Source organism: Notolepis coatsorum, assembly GCF_963971535.1.
Source record: "Notolepis coatsorum genome assembly, chromosome: 7".
NCBI classification, from domain to species: Eukaryota; Metazoa; Chordata; class Actinopteri; order Aulopiformes; family Paralepididae; genus Notolepis; species Notolepis coatsorum.
Genome location: NC_140171.1, coordinates 140,228,239 through 140,242,630, shown reverse-complemented (window position 1 = coordinate 140,242,630; position 14,392 = coordinate 140,228,239). Strand labels below are relative to the sequence as shown.

General features: G+C 41.1%; 1 protein-coding gene across 5 annotated transcripts in view; it reads right to left on the bottom strand.

The window, feature by feature from the left end:
* Positions 1–14,392, bottom strand: part of arfip1 (ADP-ribosylation factor interacting protein 1 (arfaptin 1)) — a 41,751-nt gene that overhangs the window by 11,290 nt on the left and 16,069 nt on the right. For 3 of the 5 annotated variants that reach the window (XM_084318034.1, XM_084318036.1, XM_084318038.1), the window contains 2 exons: positions 6,029–6,134; positions 2,137–2,247 (listed from right to left, as the gene is read on the bottom strand). In XM_084318034.1, the coding sequence (XP_084174160.1) occupies positions 2,137–2,247; positions 6,029–6,134 (217 nt within the window). The remainder of the gene's footprint in view (positions 1–2,136; positions 2,248–6,028; positions 6,135–14,392) is intronic. The other 2 variants (XM_084318035.1, XM_084318037.1) reach the window with 2 other exon arrangements.

Genomic DNA, 14,392 nt, shown 5'->3' with positions numbered 1-14,392 from the left:
CTCTCCTCTTTGTATACCTTTGTCCTCACAAGTATTCTGCCAGGGAACTTATGGACACGACAATAGTAGTAGTTATAAGGTGTTTGAGCTTGTAACGTTAACGTTAGTTAGCTAATAGCTATCGTGGTAGCCCGTTTCGTGACTGTGATGCACCGAGTGCTATCCGAGTGGCTGCTATCGTATCAACATGCCGTGACGTGTAGCTTGCTAGCCGGCATGATGCGTGTGCAGTGCTTTGCCCCACAGGTCTGAGAAGAGGACTTGCACATTTTACTCGTTCCCCAAACTCTTTTACATGGCCCGATTTAAAATGGTTCATGACAGTAGACATAATGCTAACGTTAGCGGGGTAACGTTAGCCAGAGCCATATAGCCAGTAGTGTACTATGACCCGGACGGGCATAAGGCATAAGTTGCCTCAAGTGACGTCACGGCCCTGCTAGCGTCTGATAAGCTTTTTCATTTGCTCCGTACATGTTATTCGTGCATGGACCTTTTTTAACCCTTTCCGAGTGGCATTTCCGGCGTCAAATGGAAATAAATAAATAATGAAATTAGATACCAATGATGTAAACTACCCATAATTGAAGAGTAGGGTTTAACCTGCAAGTTGGCCTTTAAATACAACAAGCAATGCTGTTTGTTATTTAAGATGAGGTCGGACTCGGCACTGACAGATATGTGTTCATTGTGCTGCTTTTATAAAGCCTCAAATGACGGCTTACAATATTTCATGGAAGCAAAGTGTTTAGTTGTCTAAGATTTAAAAAGGTTTCAACTTTACAGCACTGACAAAGTTGAACAAAGGGCTGTACAAGTCCCACAACATAAAAAATAAAAAAGTAATAATAAAAAACTTTAATTTTTTTACATTTTATTTCCAAATGAAATGTGTATAATAGGTATTATGTTTCATCATGAATGCATGAAAGGGGAGGGGGGGGGGGGTAGTTTTTTTATGCCACCACAACAGATGCATCGGGGGCATTTGACGCTTCTCAATGCGATCGGGATACCCGCTCGACCCGCCTGACAAAGAAAACTGCGCCCGGAGACATTTGAATGTTGCTGCACAGGCCAAGATATAAGGTTTCAAAGGGATACTGCCACCTGGGAGGATGCGGCTGGTATTGCATTTTGGCATTCTCAGGATGATTCCCCATGTTAACCCCGAGTCTGTGTGACTGAAATTAATAGAAATATTGAATAAAAGAAATAACGATGAAAACCCGACTATACTCGGGTCTGGCGCTGAACGGGTGGCGAGATAACCCGACTATCCTCGGGTCTGGCGCTGATTGAGTTAAAGATAGTTAATTTAATTAAAAAAATTACTAATTTAATCAGATTAATTACTTCAAATTGAGTATTTTTATTATTATTATAATATATATTTTCTTTTAAGATTGTCATAAAATATGATGACAGACATTCGAACGAAGCTTCATTCGAAAACTTCAATAGAAGCTTTGAATGTAAAAGAAATTACATTCGGTACAGCCCTAGTAATGTGAAATATCAAATGGTATAATGGGATTGTGACATCACTAAGTATATCAATGCCTGAACATGGGAACAATGTTGATTAAAATAGAAGCATTTAGGGGATGCTAATGACGGCTATGATGATTGGAATCAAAGTCAACCTCAATTACAACCTTTAAAATGTCCCCTTCAAAAGATTAGTCGTCAGTTACAGTGAACACAGTATAGAAATGAGAAACCCTTTTATTGCAGTTTTGGGAGAACAGGCGATGCTGAAAGACAAAAGGGAGTGTAGTTGTGCACGGGATGGAAGCAGTAAGACCCACATCAGCTTCTATGAAAGCAGTCATTCTTGGAGCTTGCAGTGCAAGTGCCCCTTGTTGCATGAAGCATTTACAAAGCAAAGGTTAGGAGAATGTCACCACTGGGCATTAGCCATTATAAAAGCACACAGCTAGCTCAATTAGTGCCACATTATAGGAGGATGGAGGGACGAGCAGCAGTTCTGAAAAGTTAAAAAGGAGATCATTGGTGTTTGGCACAAAGCCAGTGAGAACAAAGGGAGGGAGAGAAGCCGATGGAAGGAGAGAAATAGCAAGTTGTTGTTAGTTTTGTGTAAATAGTAATATCATCTCGTCTGAAGTCCATCACCGTGGATACCTTCGCCGGCCTGGCTATCGCTGACAGAGCGTGCCAGTCGGCCAGCCACGGCCGAGCTGGGCGCTACAGGTGTCACGGGAGACGTGGGCAGGCTCGCTGACCCTGGGAGATATTCAGAGTTACCATTTATTAGCATGTTGGAATCAGTATCCCACCTACACAACTAAAACATGGGGCATTTCTCACAGAGGGTTGCCTGCCTTTGCATTTTCTTTTTAATATGTTATAGCAGAGTTTGGCTACGAGCTAGGATCAAACAGATAGGAATCTATGATCATGTACAGACACCTGCATGCACACACACAATATTGCCTACAGTACTGTACATAACATACACTTAAGAGCAGTCACCATACAGTGTTAATTGTTTGTGTCAATTAGTCCTGTGTATTGTCATGTCAGAGTTTTGTTGTATTAACACATTGTGCGCCAAAAAACGTGATAATTAGTTATTGCCCGCCATGCGTTGTGCGCCAACAACGAAAAAACACGTTTTTGGGATCAATATTTCATTTTTTCACCATGGCATTCATAATTCATCCAGCCTCCCTCCGGGACTGAAGCTGGACCCCGTCTGATATTGCAACGTTACAATACCGCCGCCTGGTGGATGTCGGGCGAGTTACACTCCAAGCAAAACCGGAAGTGGCGCTCGGTGCATCGAGGAAATTCCTCCGGCAGTAATATATTGTAACGTGGATCTAGATACATACTTGAGTGCATGGGATCGTTTTCGAAACGCAATAATCAATATGATGTCGGCGTTTATTGCGTCATACAAACGGGAAATGGATCTAGCAGATCGACGTCAAATAATTGGAATATTTTTCATCCAGTCTCATCGGCGAACGGTAAGAGGAATATAACGTTATTTTCAGTCCGATTGTCTATTCATTTCACGGCAATCCATCTGATCAATGTATCAACCCATACTAAATAAAGACGATCAAGGAATTATAAATGACCCCCCCGCCCCTTTCCTTCACGCATGATGAAGCATAATGTATACCGATCATATCCATTTGAATTTTTTAATATAGCGTGTATAGGAAAGAAACGCCAATTGATAATCTATCATATGCGTCAGGGCCTATAACTCGCGTTTTAGGAATTACTGCAGAAAACCTTAAAAACATACTTATATTCTCGACGGTACTAACACGACAATGTATGAATGAAAAAATATAACGTTCCCACATCCAGAACGATAGATACCTGATGTTGAATGGGCCATAGTAATGTGGATATAGCTATAATATTTCAAAAGTTATAGCCCTGCAAAGAAGGTAAACATCTCCATAGGGTTACAGCACTGGCAGACTGGGCATAAGGATGGGTACAATGCATGGCAGACAATGTGTTAACACAATGGCGCCCAAGCACGTATATATCCGGCTTTCGATTCCACCCGTTGTGGACAGAAGCACGGATAAATCCGTGGCAAGTTGTTATTGCTTTTATTCCATATTAATAACCTATTCAAGGTCACCGAGCGGCACTGCAGATTTACCCTACTCTATGAATTTGAGAAGGTGCAATACCGGCCAGATCCTCTTAGGGGCGCTATCGCGATAATGCAGTGTTCCCTGTGGCAGAACGGTGGACACTTTTTTTTTAAATGTTTTTGTGTTTCGTGTACATTCGTTTGTTTTTGTTGTTTATTTTGTCCAGCATGTAGTCTTTGTACTGCCTGATTATGTACATTGTTTATTGTTCATTGTCTTTGTATTGCATGTTTTACTGTGCACACCAACCTGCAAAGAGACTATAGATGGAAATTAGCTTATAGCTACAACCTGGCATGTTTACATATAAATGTTCAATTCATGTGCATTGTCCCCATCTTTAAATACAATTTTTTTAATTAATAATAATAATATAGTTACAATTCTAAATGTCAATTTACTGCCTCAATCTAAATGGAACCCAACATGTCAAAATTATCCTGAAGAGTTGTCATGGCAACATTAGCCTCTGAGAGAGGTGTGTTTATTTGCATGTTTGTGACAGGGACACAATGGTGAACAGGAAAACAGAATGACATAATGGAGATCAGAGGTAATTAATTCAAACTCAATTGGACAGCCACCTTTACAAATATCAGCCTCTCCTCCACGTCGGTCCCCCTCGTCAGGGGAACAGCCTGCAGTGACACACAACTGAAGCACCTGACATTTCACACATGCTGAAACTGCAGCACTGAGGGACATGATGCAAGCCCTTCAAATCCCACCAATAGATAGCAAATCAATGCCTTCAAATCTTGACTCAAAACCCACCTGTTCTCCAGAGAATTCAACCTTCCCTACCCTACTATCTATAGTGTATATCAATAGTGGTATGAGCAGGTTAAACACCTTTTTTTGTTGGTAAATCTATTCCATCATTTCCGACCTACAAACCACTCTTATATGTTGTGTAGACGTTCGTGTAGATGTGGTGGCCGCTAACGTTACATTTGTTCCTAATGTGTGCTCAGTGTGCTCAGTGATGATGACACGACACAAATAATTATTACTCTTGTGTGTCGTGTCGTCATCACATACATACTGAGCACTGAGCACACATTAGGAACAAATGTAACGTTAGCGGCCACCACATCTACACGAACGTCTACACAACATATAAGAGTTGTTTGTAGGTCGGAAATGATGGAATAGATTTACCAACAAAAAAAGGTGTTTAACCTGCTCATACCTTATTAAAAGCGTGGGGCAGGAGCAGCACGGATAACTTGTGCTTCTATTCAAACAGACGGCAACACACGTGACGTCAAGTCTCACTCGCGTGAGACTTCCTCTCTAGATACTCTTCAATACCTGGCCAGGGTACTCCTGGGTCCTAGTGCCCCCCGATGTTACACTATATGTCATGCACATGTATTTTATATGTTAATAAAATTGCATTTATCTTTAGTCCTAATTCTGTCACTGTTTGATGTCACAAAGAAGGGTGTATCCGAAAGCTGTCTACAACATTTGTAACATGTGATGAAAAAGTAAACAAATAATTAACTGTATTAGACACTTGTTAATGATGAATAGGCTTCACTTTAGATTGGCCCCCACGATAGCATCTGCAAATGATTTATAGATGTTTTATGAATGTCTTAACAATGTCTTAACAAATCATTTGTTGAACATGAAAAATAAATGGATCCAGTATAGTCGTTTTTTCATATCCATTTTTCAAAGCATCTACAAATGTGTTACTACACATTAAACAACATTATTTAATGATGAACAAATCAAGTACAAACAATGTTGATAATGAGTTATAAATAATGTAGAACTAATCTGTAAATGTTATACAAATAGTTATTAAATGGTTTGTTCATGATTAGTTCATTATCCACTAATGCGTTATAAATACTTTGTAAATGGTATACAAATAGTTATAAATGATTTAATAATAATTTATGAATGTATATAAATGGTTTGTTCATGATTAGTTCATTATCTACAAATACCTTATAAATGTATTATAACAGGGTGTTATTATAAAGTGCTACCGGATTATCTTATCTTATAACCACCCTCCTTCAACCTACCACCTGCCTTTCCCTTTCCCTACCTTCTCTCCTCTCCTGCCCCTCCCCTCGGTTTCCCTTACTTCCCCGATTGTAAGTAAGGGAAGTGGCTTCTGTATTTGTTGTTTGTTTACTCATGGTTTTATGTTCTTTTGTAATCATATTGTTCCCCGTTTCACTGTGGTTCTATGTTTCTTTGTTCTTGCCTATTGTCATTTACTTTGAAAACCACTATACAAAATAAATAAATTATTATTAATTACTTCTTGGTTATCCATAACAAAAAATAAATAAATAAAAAAGCAAAAGAAGAAAGAAAGGTTAACATAATAACATTTCAATGATTTTTTTTACCTTTGTATGGACCTGATTCAATGATGCCTTCTGCTGTAGAAGCAAAGTTGCTGGAGGTGATGCAGGATTCGGAGAGGTGTAGAGCAGGAGGACAGGGGAACGGGTCCTGTGGACCGAGATAAATAGGTATTAGCCTAGGAATTACAAAATACTAGGCCTGTCCCCGACTAAGGATTTGTATAGTCGACTAATATATATATATATATATATTAGTGCAGTCAATCGATTAAAATATTTAACTCGATTAATCACATGATTGTCCATAGTTAACTCGCGATTAATCGCAAATTAATGTCTTTTTTTTCTTTTTTAACCGTAAACGGATATTTTTCAAGTTCCAAGTTTTAATACTCTTATCAACATGCGAGTCAACAAATGCTTGCTTTATGCAGCCATTTAACACAAAAGGATGACCCTCATGCATTGCAAATTTGCATCAAATTCAAAACAGAGTGATGCACAAAATAACTTAAGAAAATAATTATTTAAAACAATGAATAAAGTGTGCATGAAATAATAGGGGAAAGAAAACGTTAGGATCTTGTTACATTCACCCACACAAGGGCTGAGTAATCACACACCCCCCCTCTCACACACACTCTCCCAGCTCTCTTTCTCTCTTGCCCCTTCCTCACCACACACACACACACACACACACACTTCAGAAACAAACATAGTATCAATGAGAGCATCAATAATACACCTGAGTGAAGTCTAGTATTATAAAATAAAATAAAAAAATAAAAGTTAATCGTGAGTTAAAATAAATAGTGGCGTTAATAGAATCGGGCGATAACGCGTTAACTTTGACAGCCTTAAAGTGGAAATGGAGCAGTGAGCAATGTGATCCTAGTTTGTTTGTTGTGTACCTTGTGTAAGACAGGGTTCTATAATCAAATGTGAAATCTATCTTATTTGTCTGAAAAATCAAATATAATATCCCTGTTTTCAACATGGGCGCCGCCATTTTGTTGCCGACGTCATGGCTGACGTCATGCCACTGGTTGGGTGTATACACGGCTGGTTAGCTGCCTATAGTGAATGGGTCAGTCAGTAAATAAAATGTTGCCTACAAAACAACGGGACCGCGGTGGTTCCGTTTGTATTGCTCCTGGCTGTTCAAACTAATTTTACCATGTGAGAGAGAGGAAAGTTGGTTAATTTCCACAAACTACCAGTAAAAAAAACAGTGTTGTTGGCACGTTGGCTCAGGCTGGCTGCACTCAGGCGGCGCGACCAGCCTGTTGGACAGGGAAGGAGGATCTGCAGCGAACACTTCATTGCCTCGGATTATGTTGTTGGGGGTGGAAGGTTTGTCCAGAAGACCACTAATCAGCTGAAGCGGTTCCCTCGGTCTTCGACAGACAGACCGGCGTTAGCTCTCGGGAGCGATCGCTAGCTAGTTGGCACCAGCCGGGGACCGGAGTTAGCTCTCGGGAGCGATCGCTAGCTAGTTGGCACCAGCCGGGGACCGGAGTTAGCTCTCGGGAGCGTCGCGGAGCATTCAGCCTGCTGGCTACCTAGATCCACTTCAACCAGCCGAGCGTCGGGAGCTCCAGCAGCTTGTTGATGTGCTAATAGCCTGGAGCCAGCTACCGTTAGCTTGCCGAGGCTATTAGCACACCGACAAGCTGTGTAGCCAGCTACCGTTAGCTTGCAGAGGCTCCAGCACACCGACAAGCTGTGTAGCCAGCTACCGTTAGCTTGCCGAGGTTCCAGCACACCGACAAGCTATGTAGCCAGCTACCGTTAGCTTGCCGAGGTTCCAGCACACCGACAAGCTGTGTAGCCAGCAGGCTGAATGCTCCGCGACGCTGGTTGAAGTGGATCTAGGTAGCCAGCAGGCTGAATGCTCCGCGACGCTCCCGAGAGCTAACTCCGGTCCCCGGCTGGTGCCAACTAGCTAGCGATCGCTCGCGAGAGCTAACTCCGGTCCCCGGCTGGTGCCAACTAGCTAGCGATCGCTCCCGAGAGCTAACGCCGGTCTGTCTGTCGAAGACCGAGGGAACCGCTTCAGCTGATTAGTGGTCTTCTGGACAAACCTTCCACCCCCAACAACATAATCCGAGGCAATGAAGTGTTCGCTGCAGATCCTCCTTCCCTGTCCAACAGGCTGGTCGCGCCGCCTGAGTGCAGCCAGCCTGAGCCAACGTGCCAACAACACTTTTTTTCACTGGTAGTTTGTGGAAATTAACCAACTTTCCTCTCTCTTACATGGTAAAATTAGTTTGAACAGCCAGGAGCAATACAAACGGAACCACCGCGGTCCCGTTGTTTTGTAGGCAACATTTTATTTACTGACTGACCCATTCACTATAGGCAGCTAACCAGCCGTGTATACACCCAACCAGTGGCATGACGTCAGCAACAAAATGGCCGCGCCCATAATGCTAAATGCTTCAGAAATGCACACAACAAATCGTTTTTTCTTAGAAACTGCTTATTTTTCTAACGTGATTTCTTCTGTGGCTTATCTAAATACTAATGTGATGCTATGAATATGTATTTATCGCACTGCTTCATTTCCACTTTAATATATATATATATATATATATATTGGATCATTCCATTTGGGCTGTGGGCGGTGCTTAATGTCTGAAGGAGTCGAGTGAAGGCTTCTTGTCCTGCATGCATGATGGATACATCTTGATATTTGTCAAGTGTGTTCATTAGATGGGTGAAATCCTCTTTCAGTGCCTCTGTGCCCGTTTTCTTAGGCAGTTAGCCTCGCTGGTATGTGCACCATTAGCGCTAGCCATGCTTTTAGGCCTCTTTGCTTTTGGAAAGAATGGTATATATATATTTTTTTTATAATATTACCGGTAGATTTATTTTCCTTGGTCTAAATTCTCCGCCCGGACGACATTAGATGTGACACACAGTGTGAAATAAGGTTTCAAAGGGTGGGTGATACTGCCACCTAGCAGGATTTGGCCGGGATTGCACTCTCGGGGTCTCAGAATGAGTTCCAATGGTAACACAGAGGTCCGTGAGACTGTAATGAATTAAAAAAAATCGAACAAAAGAAAAAAACGATGAAAACGATCGAAAACCTGACTATACTTGGGTTTTGGCGCTCAACCACTGGCGAGATAACCCGACTATAGTCGTGGTTGGCCGTGAATGAGTTTAGAGGTTAAACAATTTCCAACAATTTGTTACACTTTAAATAAAAAAAATTATATTTCTTGATTCAGAACAATTTTATTATGGATGAACAAAACTTTCAATGTGAATGGTTGATTTGAATTTCAAGGACTTTTTAAGCACCTTGATAACACATTCCCGGCCATTGGGATCCATCTAATCTCACTCTATGAGGCCAGCTTCTCATAACAAAGTTTCACTGTGCGTGAGGTTGTTTGTAGAGCTAAATCTATATTTTATATTATTGCTATGTGTCCATTGTCCTTGTCAATTGACAGTATAAACCTTCCCTTCAATATGCTATAAAGAAATATTTTTTTCATCAATACGTTCCCATTTTATAGCGTCGTGAATATGAACTATATACCAGATTGGACTAGGGCAGGGATGGGCAATTAACCTTTACAAGGGGCCACATGAGAAACCTGAACTGTGTTGGAGGGCCGAACCAATGATAACTTGAACTTAATTCTGCTCAATATTCATTATCTCCCATTGAAAAATTTACCACGGGCCGGACACTGGGCTGGAAGTGGCCCGTGGGCCGTAATTGCCCAGGTCTGGTCTAGGGTAATTCCTGCAAAGAAATTCCTGCAAAGAGGGCACTAAGCTAATAACGTTAAATCGATGGCGTTTCGGGCCTACACAAGCTACAGTTAAAAATCAAAATGCATATGATCTGTATCATGGTCCACCATGAATGCATGAAAGGGGGGCGGGGGAAATCGTTTCTGATGATTGATTACCAATAACGGCATTTGTTATTACAACAACATGCACTGATCGGGGGGGGGGGGGTTGGCTATGATAACAAGGCCCGGTCAGGCTGAAATTGACGTCAAATCGCCCTTACCTGTGGCCGGTTGGATTCCAAAAAGGATTTCCCAGTTATTGATCGCCATCTGGTAGATCGATATGTCCATTGGCTGATGCTATATTCCTTTACTGCATACTGAATTCGGCGTCGCAAAAAGTATTCCAGGCGATCGGTTGAAGCCATAGCTTCAGGCTAACAGAAAAATGTACCCGGAATGAAAAGAAAGTGACACCAGGCCTGAAACAAGGATTACTCCATTCTCGAGACAGCGCCACTACCAGGATCTGGCCGGTAATGCACTTTTCCGAATCCCAAAGGCATTTTCCAGCCAACATACAGCTCCGTGACATTGAGTAAGATATTAAAATGGAATAAAAGCCAAAACGAGTCAATAACGTATACGTGGTTGGCCCTTTAACACTTTGGATGCCACTGGTGAACATGGTAAAAACATGGTTGAATGCCAGCAGCACCCACTTCAATGATAGCGTTGTGAACGCATAATCTATGTCTTAAATTATGGCTATGTGTCTAATCTGGCCGTCGCTTATCAATGACTTGTTTGCAGTCAACATTGTCGAAACGGATTTCTTTTTTTTTTATCGGTTAATTTCCGTTTTATACCATTTTGAAAAGCCCTTGTTTTCTTGAAAGTTTCAGGAAAATATAAACATTCCGTGATAAACGGCATTTACTGGAATATTCTGCAATACACAAAACGGCCTATTTATGAATCGTTTTCAAATAAACGCTAGATTATCGATAGTATGTGTACTTGTGCACGCTAGAGAAGCGAGCTTAAAAATCTATTCTCTCATTTCCTGATCAGCACACACACACAGGGCAAACGCTGATATCTGTGAAAACAGATCCGATTATCCTAAGACTGGTAAAATAGATTCCTTACCTCAGATCAGATGTTCTCCAAAAAAATTATTCCAATTCCTGATCGTCATTCCAAATATCGATTGCATTTATTGATTCAGCTGGGTACTGGAAATATGTATTCCACGCTGTTTTCCGGCTCTTTTTTTTAGACTAGATTGATGAAATATGAATTCAAATCGCTAATAAATTAAAAAAAGACAAACAAACGCTATATAGCGTTGCTGGCATTCACCGGTCGGCATGAACTAATGACATATAGCGTCGTTGGCACTCAAAGTGTTAAGCATGGAGCCCAATAACATATATATATACGTGGTTGGCCATGAAAGTGTTAAAAAATGGGCTGTTTAAGGAATTCCAGACCTTGACTTTTTTGTGTGTCAAAAATCAAGCACTTCAAGGACCTTGTGCGAACCCTGCCAACCAACCAACAGAGTGAGCTACAGAGCTGCTGGTCGCAGCTAAAATGCAGTTGTCGTCATCTGCATCGAAACAATAATGATCTGCCCGAGCAAATCTCTTCTGTTGCAACAGCTGGTTCAACCGACACATCTTCATTCAGTGCTGATCAGTGCTTTATGTTGCAACACTTCCATGGTGAGGATTTCCTTAGGCTACCTATTTCACAACACTGGTGTTACGCTGCTGTGTGCGTTGAAAGAGTCTACACTATGCCATGTAGGCCTACAACAGGGGTTCCAAAACGTTATCATGGTGTAAGTTGCTAGGGACCTAAACATTTCCCAGTCAAGGATGTACATTTTAATAGGTTCACTTCCTAATTGCCAATTGTAATAAAAGCCAATTGACATTTTCTAAATTAACTTTACTCAAACTGTCCCTTGTGTGATTGGAATCTAAAAACAACTAAATGATAGGGGTGGACGGTATGGTCTAAAATTTATATCACGGTATAATTTGAAGCATAGACGGTAACTGTATATATCACGGTATCATCGTTTTTGATAAAAATAAATTTTTTATTTTATATAATTTTTTTTTTTTTTTTATAAAATATATATATTATATAATTAGACTTGTACTTGTATTATCTGCGAGACATCGCCACCACGCAACAAGCTCCACTGTCTGTGTGTACTCTAGTAGCCTCCAGCTACGGCCAGGATTCTCCGGAGCTGCACCTGGACCTATACTCGAGTAGCCTCGAGCAGAGCTACGGCCAGGATTCTCCGGCGCTGCACCTGGACCCTATTGTATTGGTATAACGTTAGCAAGCCCTCAGCTCGAATACGCATCGAATCAGTGTTATAAGACATTGATATCAGGAGCTATCTGTAGCTACTGCATATATAACGTTAATACAACGCCTCAGTGAATTATTTAGTTCAATGGGACATTTCGTTTTGAACGGTGAACTAACTTGCGTTAACGTGAGCTAACAGGTAGCATACACGTCTCTAGTACTAGACTTTGTGGAGCGTTTGTTGATGTCAGGAGCTATCGGTAGCTGGCCGACTAGATACCGTTCGGTTAGACAATGCCCCATCATGTATTAAACTAAAAGTGAATAGTTGACTGGGTCATTTTGTAACGGTAGCTAAGCTAACGTTAGCTCAGGGAGACGCCGACAGCTCCCGTGTCCCGTCCCACTAGACTACTAGACCCGTGTTTACATGCGTGCGGTAGGGGCTGGCACGCCCACTGCGCGAAGCCTCCTAAATAACTTTTTCCAGTTCGCACATATCTATTATCTATGACTAATTCTATCTATTTTTAGGGGCAAATGCGAGTGAAATAGTCGCGCTGTGGTTACATGACATCATTGCTATTTTAGAGCTGCACTACCGGTTACACGGTATAGTCAAAATCCATACCGTAGAGCAAATTCATACCGTTTATACCGTATACCGTTTATACCGTCCACCCCTATTAGAGAGGATACCATCATCATGTGTCTAGCTTGCAGATTTACTGTATGCATTCTGCAAGTAGGGCTGCCCCCTCATAGTCCATTAACCGATTGATAATAATAATAATAATACATCAAATTTGTATAGCGCTTTTCCGAATGCTCAAACAAAGACACTTTATAGAGCAAAATAAACAGTTTTAGTAGAGAAAATAAAAAAATTGTAATTATATATATTGACCAAGACTCAATTATTATGCTTTTTACCACGTTGAACGAGTCATTTCCTAAAACATATTCTCTGGTAAGCACTAGAAGTCCTTCTGCATTATTGCATGTGGAAAAGTCCTATGAGACATTGAGAATAACCCTGTTGGCAAGGAAGTGTCCCTAGCCTAGCCCAGTACTTCTGTGTTCCCACAGACATTGCAAAATTCAAGGACTTTCAAGTACTTTTCCAAGCACTATTTTTCTTTTAACACATCCAGTGCCATTCACCAGAGGTCGCTGTGGGCCGTGTGTGCCAGCTCTTTAACACTTTGGATGCCACGCCCGAGATTTCTCTGGTTTACCCCCCCCCCCCGACGAGATTTCTCTGTTTTTTTTTATTTATTTTTTTATTAGCGATCTGAAATCATATTGCATCAAGCGAGCCTACCGTTGGATATCCAGGCACCGCCGGCGCTCAGATGTGAAAAATGCACCCCCTATCGTCTCCCAGATGGTAAATCACCCTTTTGGATTGGACTCAATGAAAGTGAATGGGAGAACGGATTTCTGACTCCACATTTTACTTCTCACTGATGTAACCGGGGTCTACCAGAGTTCATTCTGGAGCCTTGGTGCCACGGCGAATATGTGTTCTACTGTACACACGGTGGATCAATACAATTATCGATTTTTTCTAATGGCGATCGGAAATTGGAATAAACCATTTGGATACCATCTGACCTCAGGTAAGGAATCTATGTTATCAGTCTTAGGATAATCAGACTAGTTTTTACAGAGATATAAGCGTTTCCACTATATGTGATATAGCTGTTTTGACTGTAAAAGCCATCAGGAAATAAGAGCAGCGATTATCAGCGTGCGGCACGAGCGTGCGTGCGCACACATACTATCGATCATCTAGCGTTTATTTGAAAACGATTCATAAATAGGCAGACAAATGACAACGTTCTGGAATATTCCAGTAAAAGACAATTATCATCATAGGGTTGTTTTTTCCGCGAAAACGAGTGATTTTCAAAATGCTATCAAACGGAAATGAAGCGATAAAAAAACAATCTGCCTTGACAATGTTGACTGGAAAATGAGTCTTTGATAAGCGACGGGCAGATTAGACACATAGCCATAATTTAAAACATAGATTAGGCGATATTAAGTTAACATTGGAGTGGGTTTGGGCATCATGGGGGTAAAAAGGAAAACACGGCGTGGCATCCAAAGTGTTAATGAATGGGGATACATGCCGGTGTTTGCAATGCTAAAACTATATTAAATATTATAGCTATGGATCTAATAATATAGTCGATTGTCATTGAGTTTCTTCTGGTCAAGATGCAAAAAACAATTTTTTCATCCATACATTCCCGTTTTATACAGTGGTGAATATGAGTATAGTTTTAGAGTAATTCTGTGT